At 36.2% G+C, this 15,254-nt stretch overlaps 1 protein-coding gene across 12 annotated transcripts in view; it reads left to right on the top strand.

Moving 5' to 3' along the window:
* The window catches only part of HECTD1 (HECT domain E3 ubiquitin protein ligase 1), a 72,614-nt gene that overhangs the window by 13,634 nt on the left and 43,726 nt on the right, over positions 1-15,254 (top strand). For 8 of the 12 annotated variants that reach the window (XM_087723324.1, XM_087723338.1, XM_087723335.1 and 5 more), the window contains exons 4-15: positions 2,910-3,137; positions 3,921-4,202; positions 4,472-4,742; positions 5,236-5,312; positions 5,401-5,499; positions 6,195-6,309; positions 7,774-7,948; positions 8,338-8,476; positions 9,325-9,495; positions 11,021-11,243; positions 11,331-11,375; positions 13,299-13,562. In XM_087723324.1, the coding sequence (XP_087579450.1) occupies positions 2,910-3,137; positions 3,921-4,202; positions 4,472-4,742; positions 5,236-5,312; positions 5,401-5,499; positions 6,195-6,309; positions 7,774-7,948; positions 8,338-8,476; positions 9,325-9,495; positions 11,021-11,243; positions 11,331-11,375; positions 13,299-13,562 (2,089 nt within the window). The remainder of the gene's footprint in view (positions 1-2,909; positions 3,138-3,920; positions 4,203-4,471; positions 4,743-5,235; positions 5,313-5,400; positions 5,500-6,194; positions 6,310-7,773; positions 7,949-8,337; positions 8,477-9,324; positions 9,496-11,020; positions 11,244-11,330; positions 11,376-13,298; positions 13,563-15,254) is intronic. The other 4 variants (XM_087723349.1, XM_087723330.1, XM_087723363.1 and 1 more) reach the window with 1 other exon arrangement.

Genomic DNA, 15,254 nt, shown 5'->3' with positions numbered 1-15,254 from the left:
CCTGAAGCCTCCAGAGGGCAAAAAACAACCCTACAAGCAAACCAGTTTGCTCGTAGTTTCGGTTTAAGCCTTCCGGAGGTTTCAGGGACCTTCAGGTTTGCCCACAGGGCCTGTTTTTTGTACTCTGGAGGCTTCAGAGAAGCTCCTGAAGCCTCTGGAGGGCCTCCGGGGGGGGCGGGGTAGAGGCTCTTTTCACCCTCCCCAGGCTCCTATAAAGCCTCTGGAGCCTATGGAGGGGGAAAATGGCTTTAAAAAAGGCTGAACTCAGCTAGCCAGCGCATGCATGCACTCTGACCTGCTGACAGGGCAACACCTCGCGTGCCCTGACAAATGGCTCCGCGTGCCCCCTGTGGCACATGTGCCATAGGTTCGCCATCCCGGTAGTATAGTATTGAAAGCTCCTGCATATACAGAATGCCAATGGTGGGATACGACCAGTATGCCTCAGTACGGGCGAACCGGTGCCTGCTGAGAGCACCAGGTACCGTTCCGGTATGGTGCTCTGGCGGGCCCGCCTGCCCGCCCTCCTTACCTGTATTTGAGCTGATTGCGGCTTACGCACACGGAGCATTCAACACTGTGCTGAGCAGCTGGAGCGTTGCGGAGCATCACAGGCGGTAAGTACGGATGTGCACACTGAGCACATGCATGTGGTGAACGCTCAGCCCCGTTGCACCGTACCGGTTGCACTGGTATTTGGAACCTACCACTGCAGAATACCCATATAATATACATAGTACACATACATAGTATTGTTTATTCTGTTTGGATTATATAAGTAATTATATGGCATTGTTATTCATTCCAATTATATTACACAAAGTAAAGAACTCCATGTTTTTTGCATTAAAATTACATACTAAGAACATTAATCAGCTTTGCATGAAGGCATTGCCTAAATTCAACCTAAATAATTTCAAATCATGATAGAAAACAGTATTGTATTTTGCCAGTATTAAATGCAGATTTTGAGGGCGTGCTTCAGATCTTGTCAGTTGGCAGGGACTAAAAGATGGCCCCTTTCTGCAATAGATTCTACTCTATGGAATATCACTGCTCAAATATTAAAATGACCCCACCCTGTTGACTTATCATAAAACTTCAGTCCTGCCTTACATGTAGTCTAGGGATGAAATTCTGGCAGGTTCTGGAGAAACGGTAGCGGAAATTTTGAGTGGTTCAAAGTACCAGCAAATACCACCTCTGGCTGGCACCAGAGTGGGGTGGGAATGGAGATTTTACAATATCCTTCCCCCAGGAGTGGGGAGGGAATGGGGATTTTACAGTATCCTTCTCATGGAGTGTGGTAGGAATGGAGATTTTGCCGTATCCTTCCCCTGCCATGCCCAACAAGCCACGCCCACAGAACCGGTAGTAAAAAAATTGAATTTCACCACTGATGTAGTCCTTGATTTACGACCACATTTGAGTCCAAAATTTCCATTGCTAAGGAAGGCAGTTGTTAAGTGAGTTTTGCCCCTATTTTATGACTTTTTTGCCACCATTGTTAAGTGAATCACTGCAGTTAAGCAAATTTTGTGGTCATTAAAAGAATCTGGCTTCCCTCGTAGACTTTGCTTGTTGGAAGCCAGCTGGGAAGGTATAGATTTCAGGAGTGTAGAATCCCTGCTTATTCAGCCTTGCACTTGTCTATTTTCCACTGTATTTTTTCTATCACTTTTCCCCTGGCTTAACACTTTATTTTTGTTTTTCTCTATCAGAAGAAAAAGTTACCCCATCCCTGCTTAGTTTTAGTTTTTAGTCTACCTGTTATTCTTCTCACCTCCTGTACCTCCTTCCCCAACCCTCCCTAACCGCTAAAACAAATGGCTTCTTCCCAAAGGGGAAAAAGTGCCAAGATGTTTTGCTTTTTGTAGGGTTGACGACACCTGAGATCATTTTAATCAGATTGGCATATAGGAATGTTATTACCTTTTTGTTTCCTGTTAACAACTGTCATTGACTGCCTTATATAAAAATTTATAGCTTAATCTTCAGATATTTAACTGACAAACTAAATAGTTTAAATATGTGTTACTAACCTAGAAATGCTTGTTCATATTAATTTATTGTATATTAAAATCTATACTCTGAATTAAATTCCAGAAAAAACAAGTGATCCAACCAAATACCGTATTTTTCAAAGTATAAGACGCACTGGAGTATAAGATGCACCAAAGTTTTGAAGAGGCAATTTAAAAAAAAAAAAAGATTTTGCACTCTGCAGACCTCCCGTTTTTTGTCAAAAAAAGGAGAGGCATAGCCTTTAGGAGGCTTATAGAGTGCTCCTGTAGGGGCAAATTTGAGCAAAAAATGGCCTGTTTTTCAATCATATTTGCCCTTCCCAGCCCTCAGGAGCACTCTGTCTGCCTCTTAAAGGCTATGCACAGCCATTTTGGTGAAGGGGGTGCGGTTTCGGGAGGCAAAAAATTTCAGCCTCTTTTTTTCAGGGAAAAAGGTGCATCTTATACTCTGAAAAATACAGTAGTAATATAATAGTTGTTTCCATATTTCCTCCTATCATTCATACATACTCTATCATAAAACCTGAAGAATTTTCTGACTCTAATTTATGGAAGTGTGTTTTTGGAAGTTGCTTTTTTATATTGTTATAAATGAGTATGCTTTCCTCTAGTTAGTTAATATATTATCTTCTTTATTTCATTATGACATTTCTAAAATGTTGTCCTGATGTTTTCTGTTTAGAGCCTTATTGTCATTTCTTTTCCTATAGACACAAGACATTTTGGTTGCTGTGCTGTTTAATAGCATGACTTGTTCTTTCATCTTAAAGAAAGCTGTTGATTGATTTAAAAAAACCTATTCATTTAAAATATATTGATTCAGTAACTTTAGGAGCATGGGGTATTTTTGCCATGAGTTGATGCCAAAATTCCATTTGCATTTAGGTGTTGGAACTTATCTGTACCCGTGAATCTGGTGCTGTGTTTGAAGCTGGAGGGTTGAACTGTGTGCTGACATTTATTCGTGATAGTGGGCATCTTGTTCATAAAGATACTTTACATTCTGCTATGGCTGTGGTATCTAGACTTTGTGGGAAAATGGAACCACAGGATTCTTCTTTAGAGATCTGTGTTGAATCGCTCTCAAGTCTATTAAAACATGAAGACCATCAGGTAAATAGTTAATAATCTTGATGACCTATGTAATCCATAATTATGTGCATTTTGCCACATGCTTGGAAATCTGTAAAAAAAATGCAAAAAGTTGAATAATCACATCCTATGCCTCTTTTAACCAGGTGTAAATTAACTTATTAGCTTATTAGCTTGGAAGCATTATTGAATATTTATTAAGATAATATCTATAACATATATTACTATACTTTCGTTGAAAGCAGTGTACGTGGGTTTTTCATCTCCACTTATAACCCCACAATAATACCGTGCTAGAAAGACTAGGTATCACACTCAGCTTTTGGTTATTTGGAAATTTATATGTGTCTTAGCTGAAACTGTTGCTATTTAAATCCTATTGAGAAATGCAAAACTGACTTTTTTTCTTTTATCATTAGAGAAAAGACAGCACACATAAAAAGGTAGCTATTTGGAAAAAAATTAAATAAGGTTATGTTCTGTTGGGCAGAACAAAGATTCAAACTTTCAAAGTTCAAAGGGCAAACTTGGGAAAAATACTTTTGTCTCTCTTGCTTGGTGAATTGTTGGAATGGGGCACAAGTAAAATAATAGGAATAAGCAAGAATTCTGTAACTGAATATAATCAATTGTGAATCCTCAAGCTAGTATCTTTAAGGATATAGTCTGCAGCAACAGTAGAATATCTAAAAAATGTCTGAGTGTAGTCTTGGGTAAGTATAGCTTCCTGAAAGAACTTGTCTCTTGGTTCTTTGAGAATAATAATAACTCTGAGAATAATCATATATGTATCTTTTCCTTCAGGTTTCTGATGGTGCACTGAGATGCTTTGCTTCACTAGCTGATAGATTTACTCGCCGCGGAGTTGATCCAGCACCATTAGCCAAACACGGACTGACTGAAGAGCTGTTATCTCGTATGGCTGCAGCAGGGGGTACTGCTTCAGGACCATCTTCAGCATGTAAACCTGGCCGGAGTAGCACAGGGGCACCAACTGCAACAGCAGACTCTAAATTAAGTAATCAGGTGTCAACTATAGTAAGCCTATTATCAACTCTTTGCAGAGGCTCCCCCGTAGTAACACACGTAAGTATTCTTGGAATTCTGTTAACTAATAGTTTAAAAATCGTGTTTGGTGACATATGATCACATTTGTGCATTCTAAAAACTATAGTTGAGAAACAATGACTTTCATATTGTTATTGTAATTGTACATTGTAAATTCTAGTATGTTAATTTAGAAAGTTAACCAGTTGCAGTTGATTCATATATATAAAATCTCAGCTTTTTTCGTTGGTGCTGACGATATCCCTTTCTCACTGGATCTTCTGAAGTTATATTTCGATTATTTCTAGGATCTCCTAAGATCTGAGCTTCCAGATTCTATAGAAAGTGCATTGCAGGGCGATGAAAGATGTGTACTTGACACCATGCGTTTGGTAGATCTTCTTTTGGTATTACTGTTTGAAGGACGGAAAGCATTGCCAAAATCAAGTGCTGGGTCCACAGGAAGAATCCCAGGACTTCGTAGATTGGATAGTACTGGGGAACGTTCCCATCGTCAATTGATAGATTGCATCCGTAGTAAAGATACTGATGCTCTAATAGATGCTATTGACACAGGAGGTAAGCAAACCGTTCTTCGGTATAATTTTTAATTGACTATGAATTTTAATAGGACTGACTATACAGTGGTACTTGGTGCTTGTCATTAATTGGTACTGGGAGGCCCCAGTAGTACTAAAAAGGAGTAACAAAGACACCATGTCACCCTTTGTTTCAGCTGGAAAGGACCTTCTGTCTGTCCCTTTTCCTATGTCAGCAACCTTCCCAGCATGGCTGACCTCCTGTCTGCCATCTGTGGCTGTCCCCCACTTCCTTTTGCAGTGTCCTTCCTGGCATGGCCTACTTCCTGTCCATTCCCACAGCCATCCACCTCTTCCTATCACAGTGCATTGAGTACCGGGACAACATTTTTATATCAAAAAGGATCGGGTACCTCTGTATATCTTAAAAAGGGATTATAGGTTTGTGTGATGTATAAGATACTTGTTGAAAATTATTGTTTGTTGTATTAGCTTCATTAAATAGAACAAGGTTTTTTCCCCCTTCTCTACAGCTTTTGAAGTAAATTTTATGGATGACGTAGGACAGACCCTCTTAAACTGGGCCTCAGCTTTTGGAACTCAAGAAATGGTAAACATGGAATAAAATAATGGGGTTAACATTTTTTCATAGGGAGAATGTGTAAATAAATGTAGTCTGTTCTTCTTATACAAAACAGGTTGAATTTCTCTGTGAACGGGGTGCTGATGTGAATAGGGGTCAAAGGTCATCATCTTTACATTATGCAGCATGTTTTGGAAGACCACAAGTAGCAAAGGTGAATTTTATAGTAACCATTTGACCATTGCTCTGCTTTTTTAAATAGTGCAACAGTAGAAATAAATTAACCTACCAATGTTCCTTTCTAAAGTGAACCTAAATTTGATTTAAGTATAGCACATACTTCCTGTGATGTACAATTTGAAAGAATTGTTTGTTTTATTGATTGCTCACTCATGAAGCACCTGTTCATTCATGCTTCTGGTTTTGTTCACTGATAGGTTCCTTACCAGCTGTCACAGTTCCAGTAATAAAAAATCATTTTCATATATCATCTGAAATATTTTCAAATGTATAGAAACTTTTTTTTCTCCTTGCCATTTTTTATACATTCTTCTGTTACTTCATTTAGTCTCAAGGGCTTTTCTGGAAACCATCTTATCAGTAGGGTCAAAGATTTTATGTAATTTCAGGTATCTTCATTTCCAAGAAGCACAGTCTATTACCTTACCATGAAAGAAAGCTTTACATGGACCCCAAACTATCTCCAAATTGCCAAGTATCTTATTTAGTTGAGAGAAAAAACCCTGTCTATATCTTTTGTTGTTTTACAAAGTATGAAAATACCATTGCCCACTAATTAGGATGGTTTTGTGTAAAGTCAATGCTTCAGTTGCATGATTAGAAATTAAATCTGAACCAATATTATATTTTTCAAATAAATGTTTAGTGATAATCATTTGATTTGTGTAGACTCTTTTGAGACATGGTGCCAATCCAGATTTGAGAGATGAAGATGGAAAGACTCCTTTGGACAAAGCTCGTGAAAGAGGGCATAGTGAAGTGGTTGCCATTCTTCAATCTCCAGGTTAGTGTGAAAAGTTGCTACTTCGTTTTTCTTAAAATTCAGCTTCAATATGTGAATATCAAAATGCCCTTGGTTAGCATATTTTACAACATAATTACACTGATTTGTTTATTGTTTATAGTTTAAAATTCTGACTGTCCCAATCAGTGTTATCTACCATTGCCTTGGAAGTTCTAAAACAACTTAGAAATTATGAATCTTCATCTGGTATTGATTGTAGCATGTTTTGAACTATGAGGGGGGAAATAATATGTACAGCATAATTATGGGAGGAAAACATTAGTTCAGTTTGACATTTCTGAAACTGCAGTTCAGATATAGTAATACAATTATTAGCCAATTGCAAGATGATTGAAATAATGTTATGATTGCCTTTTTATGGTACCAATTGTCAAATGTATAAATTGGCTAATATGTATTTTTTCTAATTATTTGTTTATTTTTTAATTTATTAGATTTTATAACTTCTATATTAGAGCTTCTCTTTGCTATGTTCATATTACAAAATATTTAAACATATAGTACCCATAATATAAAAAAATAACTATTACAAAAAATGAATATAGTAACAGAGCAATGTAAACATATATATGGAATTCCTTCAAAATACTATATTTAAAATGGACTTGGAAAAGTCCTATTTTAACTTGCTTCTATAAAGAAAATAATGTTTTTAACATTCATATTGTAAAACACCCAGTCAGAACTGGGAGTTCAACAGCATATAAATCATTACTATTATTAGAGCTGGTCTAACTTCCTGGGAGAGGTTGTTCCACAGTGTAGGATTACCATTACAGAGAAATGTCTCCTTCTGGTCTCAGTTTTTCTAACTTCAGAGAAGTAAAGAACTAGAAGTAATTTTCCCTGAGATGTTCATATTGGAACATCTCAGAATCAAAAGAATCAGTTCTAGTCAAATATAATATGGTCTTGAAGGTAGCTCAATACCAAGTCGTGGAGAGCCTTATAAGTTTAGAACCATTCTTTTGAATTGTACCCAGAAACAATTGGATCCATAACACAGGTCCCATAATGCAGAGATAATGTGCTGTGCTGATTAACACAGAGATCACTATATTTTATATCAAATGCTGTTTCTGAGTCATCTTTAAAGATAGTCCTATTCAGATCACTTTGCAGTAGTCTAATTGACTGCAACTATCTACTGAAGAAGCACTGAAACTACTGGAACAGTTTCCTCAACTCTTAACAGCTGTTCCAGAACAATAGTATGGTTGATGGAATCAAAAATTACTGAAAACAGAACCAGAAGGTCTGGACAAATATAATCAACTGTTATAAGCAGGGGTATTTCTGTCTTATAACCAAGTCTGAATCCTTCAGAAAATGATTTAAAGTTTATTCAGTTCAGAATGTCTAAATAGTTTGCACTAATCAGCGCAACTAATCAAAATGTTTTTAAAAAAATCTTTGATAGAAATTTCTTTAAACAAATTGTAGGTGACTGGATGTGTCCAGTTAACAAAGGAGATGAAAAGAAAAAGAAAGATGCCAATAAAGATGAAGAAGAATCAAATGAGCCCAAAGGTGATCCAGAAATGGCACCAATATACTTGAAAAGACTGCTACCTGTGTTTGCGCAAACATTTCAGCAAACTATGCTGCCTTCAATAAGGTAAAAAAGAAGGAAAAGGCTCTTTTCATGGATATGAATTGAAATAAGAATCAGATTTACGTTATTCTGACTTTAAAAAAAGACTTTCAGCTTGCTGATTCTTTCTCTCAAATTACCATATTATTTATGCTTATTGTTATCTTACTACTCAAGATTGATTTTGAGTTTCAAACATTGTATTCTAATGTTGTTCTATAAAGGCATATTCAGGTAAGCATATGTGAGACGAGAAAATTGCAATAGAATGGAGCAACTGGCTGGAATAAAACTCTGATTTCAAGTGAAATAATACAAAGCAAGTAATTTGGCTTTAAATTCAAAACTTAATATGTAATTCCCAAAAGTATTTTTCCTTTTAATTTTAAAAAAATGCTATTTCTCTTGTATAGAAAAGCAAGTCTTGCTCTCATCAGAAAAATGATTCACTTTTGTTCTGAAGCTCTTCTCAAAGAAGTTTGTGACTCAGACGTTGGACATAATTTACCTACAGTATTGGTAGAGATCACTGCTACTGTTCTAGATCAAGAGGTATTTCATTTTTATACATTTTATTTTCTTCTAGCAATGTGCAAATCAGTATGAACCAGAAAGTCCCTATTGTGAGTTTGAAAAGGGCAATTTCAATTATTTTGGAAGTATTTTAAGTTTCTCAAATGGTCAAATAGTGTTAATATGAAACAGCTGGTTTATGCGCAAAATTAAATTCAAATTCCAAATGTTTTGCACCTCATTTTTGAATGTCTATAATTTTGTGCTATAAAAGTATATAGATTCTATAGAAATTACATAATAAAATTTCAATCACTGCCAATAAAATAAGATCTCAATTAATTTGGATGAATCCCATCTGAGGTATCATTTGAACATAATTTTGAGCAACTTACAGGTAGCCCTCATTTAGTGACTGTCTTGGGCAACGACTATTTAAAGTTATGATCAAGATAAAAACTTATGACCCTTGCAGCATCTCTCTCAGTCATATGTACACCAATATAGTACATTTTTTTCCTTTTTTGCTCCCTTGCAAAGAGATTGCTTAACAAGCAATATGTTGAGCATTTTTTTCTCTATCTCAGTGCTTCCCCAAAATATGCTAATCCCAAAATAACAAGCTTAGTTCTTGGCTTTAATTAGCCAGCTCCCTACTGGTACTGACAAGATTTTAATCACCTTCACAGTTTCTGGTTGTATTTTGCTGTTGAGCATTCCCAAGCTGACAGGCATAGAGCCACTGCTATATTTCTTTCAATAGGTATTCCCCACTGTGTATCCATGTACTCCCTTGTAATCCCCTTCTCTCCAATGAATGTAAATTCAAGCAATTCCCTCTTGCTAAAAATTGCTGAGGGTTTTTTAAATTTATGTTACTTTTGCAGGATGACGATGATGGCCATTTATTAGCTTTGCAGATCATAAGAGATTTAGTGGATAAAGGAGGTGATCTTTTCTTGGACCAACTTGCTAGACTTGGTGTAATAAGTAAAGTATCAACTTTGGCTGGACCGTCTTCAGATGATGAGAATGAAGAAGAGTCTAAACCAGAAAAAGTAAGAATTTTATCTGGTATTTAACCATAGTTCTATTAAATTTTTGAAATTTTGAATTCAGTGACGAATGTAGAGAATTGTAGTAATGGCTTTGCTCTTCTTACAGGCAAAATATGCAAGAGGATATATATTTATGCAGCAAGATGTTCTTTTCACATATTTCTGTTTTGAGGACAGGTTTAGATTTTCAGAACCTGCTGGGAAACTTTTTTTAAAAAAATTGTGAATTGTTGGTTCTAGGGTGAACAGCACAATCTTATGTTGCATCTCAGAGTAGTTTTCTGTGTGTGGCGGGGAACTATTTGTCATATTTAGAGGCAGCCTCATTGGGAAAGAAAATAATTCAATTATTGCAGTTGTCAGCCTCAGGGCTAAACTATAGAACGCTAGTCCTAACTTTTAGTAATGAAATACAAATGTGATTTGAAATAGAATTCTTGGAATTAGTCATAAAGTCTGCTAGAGAAGCAGTTTAGTGTACACAGCTTGTAAATAGAGGCAAGCAATTTAATGGAATCATTCATAGTTAAATTCTTAATTTTTCTAACTTCATTTAACATGTGCTGATTGATAAAATAATATAGTTCTGGTCCAAAAGCTACCATGTTAAGGGAGACTTAATACTCTGTTCTACATGGACCCTAAAACTATATTAGCTGCTTACAATTCAAAAAGAAAGATTTGCAAAATGCATTGGTCTCTATTTTATACATGTTTATGCTTCTTAATCTATACTTGGAAGAAAGTATATGAAAGTTAGAATTGATGTATATCCATAATGTGTTTTTTCTTAAATATATCACAGTGCTTCTTCAAGTTATGGTTGCTCATTGAAATTCAAAGAAGAAAGAAAGTGCAAGAAAGTTGCCTATAGATAATCTTGCTGTATTTTACCATTTATAACTGATTACACAGAAATTTATATTATAATATACATTAGAACTTTATGAATATGCTAATATAAATGGATTGATTTGGTAGTTTCCTTTTTTTCATTCAGTTTCTTACATTTACCAGTGAAAAGTTTCCCTTTTTCATCAATTTGTATTTTTTTATAAATTATGTAAACATTTATGGTAATCTTTTGTCTGATCTTTTTTCTAGTGCTTTTTTTCATTGACAGGCTCTTATAAAATTGGTAAAACTGCAAAATCATACTTGTAACCTTCAGAAAGTGCAAACTGAGTTAGTTTGCATTAAAATTGGTGTTGTTGTTTTTTTTAAAAAACAACGCCACTACCGCTGGTTTGCTCGTGTGCACGCCACACACATGTGCACTTGATGTGCATTGTGCATGCATGCGCAGTGCAATAAAAATTGTTCTGCACATGCACAGTAGTGAAAAACAAGATGACTGGTCCTATGGCGCCGTCCGGAGAACCAGTTCGGGGGCATGGCAGGCCTGGTTGCTGCCAGTTCCAGTGACCCAGGCCGCTAAACCACTACCGGTTTGACTGAAGCGGTCCGAACCAGTAGGAACCCACCACTGGTATGTACATTCAAGTACCTTAATTTTGATTTACAGGAAGATGAACCTCAAGAAGATGCCAAAGAATTGCAGCAGGGTAAACCGTATCACTGGAGAGATTGGTCAATTATTAGAGGAAGGGACTGCCTGTATATTTGGAGTGATGCTGCAGCCTTGGAACTTTCAAATGGGAGCAATGGATGGTTCAGATTTATTTTGGATGGGAAGTTAGCTACAATGTATTCCAGTGGCAGTCCTGAAGGAGGATCTGACAGTTCAGGTACAATCTTGTTATCGAATAATATTTTAAAGAGTTAATTACAAATTATTTTTTATATGTTTGATTTTGAGATGTTCTGTTTTACAGGAATTGCCTCCCTAAATAGTAAAGGATGTAAACAGGTGGAAGGTGGTCAGTGATGCTTTTGTCAAATTGGCATGTAACAGTAACTTCTAGTAACTCTGTTCAGTGAACATCGTAGCTTCATGTTTTCATTCTTTTCTATGCATACTAATATTAAACAATCATTAAAGGGTAATGCATAAGAATGATAAACTGCATTCCAGGTACAGAAATTGGAATGATGTGGCTTGCATCTGGCTAGCAGAATGAAATGCATGTACGTGTGACAAGTAGTGGAAACTTCCTCAGCCAACCTGAAATTGTGACAGACATTCAGCAGAAATGTTTCATATTGAATTTTACTAAGCTGTCTGTAGTTTTTAAACTTAATAGATATTGCCTGCTGTCTCCTTTTAGTAGTTTTTTATAATTGCAACAACTAATTTTTAAATATTAGGAAGTAATAGTAAAAATAGCGTGTAACGGAACTATAGGATTGCTGTAGTATAACTTAAGATTCAAATTCTCAGGAAATGTCTTTTCCCATGATGTGAAGCTAAAAGAATACTGTGAGGATTTATTCTGAATAAGTTTGTGATTGATAACTAAATTCAGTTTCAGAAATTTTAAGAAATACTTTAATTCCCAAGTTGGTGCCGGAGTGCCAGTGTGTATGAACAGCCATCTAGCTTCAAAGCTAGTCATATACTCACCTAGTGCAGAAGACAGTCTCTACTGGACTGGCTGGATCAAGGAGTTGCTATGTCTGAATAGAATAGCTGTCTAATTTGGCACAATTTTTCTAGTCCTGAGAAGTATTTTTATTGCATTTTTGCATACTTCAAAATATGTTTTCAATTCCTTTCGGATGGGGTTATGTCTTGGTTCATTCCTTAAATTAAGCTGGGTCCTTTATCCCTCAGTTCTGTATATGAATCTTATCAAAAATGGGCATCTCTCAGTGTTTCTCTGAAAGAGAAAATAGATCACCAAAAACAGTAAATTATAAATCCTTCAAAGGTTGCCTAGAAATTAAAAAAAAAATTATGTAGTTAAAATAACAACAACAACCAACAATAGACCAGCAGCTTTCAGGGTAGAAAACATAGGTGGACGATCTTCACAGCAAGTACATCACATTGTAAGCCATTTATAGGCCATGTAATGCTGCTTTCAGATTTTCCATAAATCTTTCTTAGGGTGGAGGTATTTAGTATGAAGGTTTTGCCTTTATGCTGGAAGTCTACCTGTGTAGTTTCACATGTCTACATTGTGCTACTGATTCCTGGAATAATTGTGTGGGCTTGGGTAGGAATCATCATGATTAAGGTACTTAAAACATAAGTACTTGGGGCATGATTGAACAGCCGTACTTAGTTGGATTAAGAGTTTTAATGGATGTTGAATGAACGTGAATAATGCAGTCTTTTGTAGAATATATTCTATGGGAGAAAGAGAAAGTAGTTTTAAGACTTGTGCTGTAGTGAAAATATAGGTACAAAACAAATTTTATGCAATTATGCAGCATTGCATTGATATAGTTTGCTATTGTAGCAGATTAAACAATTCTAAATGCTTCTCACAATAAGATGAAACTTGTGAAATATCTTTTTCTCCTTTAATTGCTTGTCCAGTCCAATCCTTTCTTCTTTCAGAATTTAAATGCTTCCTTTTAAATATCAAACAGAAAAATGGTGGAATTTCTGTTAGTAAAAATAAGATGTTAACTGCCTAATTTGGTTTCTTTCATTGTTTTAAAAATAAATTGATTGCATTTAATTTTTTTCAGTACATTACCCAAAGCATATTAATGTTATATTGCCCCTCTTAAGTTTCATTATTGTAAACTGCTTTATTATCTGATCAGTGTTTAAACAGTCCTGAGAACTTGAATCCAAAACCTAAATTTGCACTTGTTTCATGAGATACATGCTTTCATGGAAACTAAATTAAGTATTAAATATAAATTAATTTTTTATTATTTTTTAATAGAAAGCCGAAGTGAATTTTTAGAGAAGTTACAGCGGGCTCGAAGTCAGGTAAAGCCATCCACAACCAGCCAGCCAATTTTATCAGCTCCAGGACCTTCAAAACTTACAGTAGGAAATTGGTCTCTTACCTGCCTAAAGGAAGGAGAAATTGCTATTCATAATTCAGATGGTCAGCAAGCTACAATCTTAAAAGAAGATCTACCAGGTTTTGTTTTTGAGTCCAATAGAGGAACTAAACACTCATTTACAGCTGAAACTTCTTTAGGTGAGTATACAGTTTTATATAATGAAGAGAAATATATATATACACACACATATATACATATACATACATACATACATACATACATACATACATACATACATATATATATATATGTATATATATATATATATATATATATATATATATATATATATATATATATATATATATATATATATATATATATATATATATATATATATATATATATATGTGTGTGTGTGTGTGTGTATGTGTATATGTATATATATGCATGCTAGTCTTGTTGTATTCGGGTCTTTTCCCCTGTAAGATTGAGATTGTCTTGGCAACGTTTCGGCAAGGTCCCATCTTCAGGCTGGTGTTTTTGGCTTCGTACTTGTGCGAGTAAGGCATGGTCGGAGCTGTCGTCTTTCTATGAATCTTGGTGGGGGTGTGTGGAATGCTGGCTTTGTTGCTGTAAGTGGGTTGATTGGCTGTGTAGTTGCATCCTGATTGGTAGATGGAGATGCTGTTTGTAGATTGGTGGGCTGTTTCATATCCTGTGTGACTGAGGTGCTGGCTGTGTGTCCATTGTTCTTTTGTAACGACCTGGGTGGGGTTCGTTTGTTGACTAACACTGGTTTCCAGATGTCTGGTAGGCGGGAGGTATCGTCACGTTTATTCATGTTGAGGGAGTGTTTCTTTATTTTGATGGCTTCCATAATTATTCTCTTGTTGAAGTGTTCTGTTTTGGATATTAATTTGGTTCCTTCAAAATCAATTTCATGTCCTGTTGCTTTAAGGTGCTAGAAAAGGGAGGAAGCGTTTTCTTCTTTTCTGACTGCGTTCTTTTCTTCTTCGATGCATGCATTTATTCTATTAGTTTGTCCAATGTATGTGGCAGGGCAGATTTTGCATGGTATTTCGTAGACTCCTTGATTTTCTAGCTGGATCTTGTCTTTGGGGTTTTTTAAGATGTTGGCTATGTTTTGGTCAGTGTTGAAGGCTGTCTTGATATTGTGCTTGTGGAGAATTTTGCTGATTTTATCTGTGGTGCCTTTGATGTAACGGAGGAGGGCGATGCCTTTGTCCTGTTCTGTGTCTTGTTCTTGGGGGGAGACTCCCTTTGGATTAGGTTGGTAATTGTTTTTCTTTGGAATCCATTGGCAATTAATACGTTTGTGAGAGTGTGTAATTCAGTTTTCAGGTGGTCTTTGTCAGCAAGGCATTTGGTTCTGGAGATGAGTTAAGAAACCCCAAAGACAAGATCAGGACTAGAGCTCAGGATGTCATCACACAGCCCATTACCCAGGTCGTTAAAACACAAAAGACTAATGGGCACACAGCTAGTACCTCAGCCACACAGGATGTTACGAAACAGCCGACTAATCCGGTATTGCCGGTTCAGTGCGCAAAAAAATTTGCACGCACTCCACGCCCATTCACATTTACACCTAAAAAGATATGCCCATGCGCAGAACGTAAGAAAAGAGGGGGGAAATTACATTTCTGCAATGAATATTATTCTGCGCATTTGCAGAAGCAAAAATAAAGATGGCGCCGCCGACAATAGAACCAGTATGGGTGGGGGGGGGGACGAGTTACTACCTTCTTGGCCGAACTCAGCTGAACCGGTAGGAACCCACCTCTGATATATATATGTTTGCAGTTTTCTGGTTTAGCAGCTGAATTCCTATTCTCTGGGAGATATATCTGGTTTGTAGAAAATAT

Source organism: Thamnophis sirtalis, unplaced genomic scaffold (genome assembly GCF_051295495.1).
Source record: "Thamnophis sirtalis isolate CommonGarterSnake01/CBP01778 unplaced genomic scaffold, rThaSir2_p1.2 scaffold_1, whole genome shotgun sequence".
Lineage (NCBI taxonomy): Eukaryota > Metazoa > Chordata > Lepidosauria > Squamata > Natricidae > Thamnophis > Thamnophis sirtalis.
This window is presented reverse-complemented; position numbering and strand designations above follow the sequence as displayed.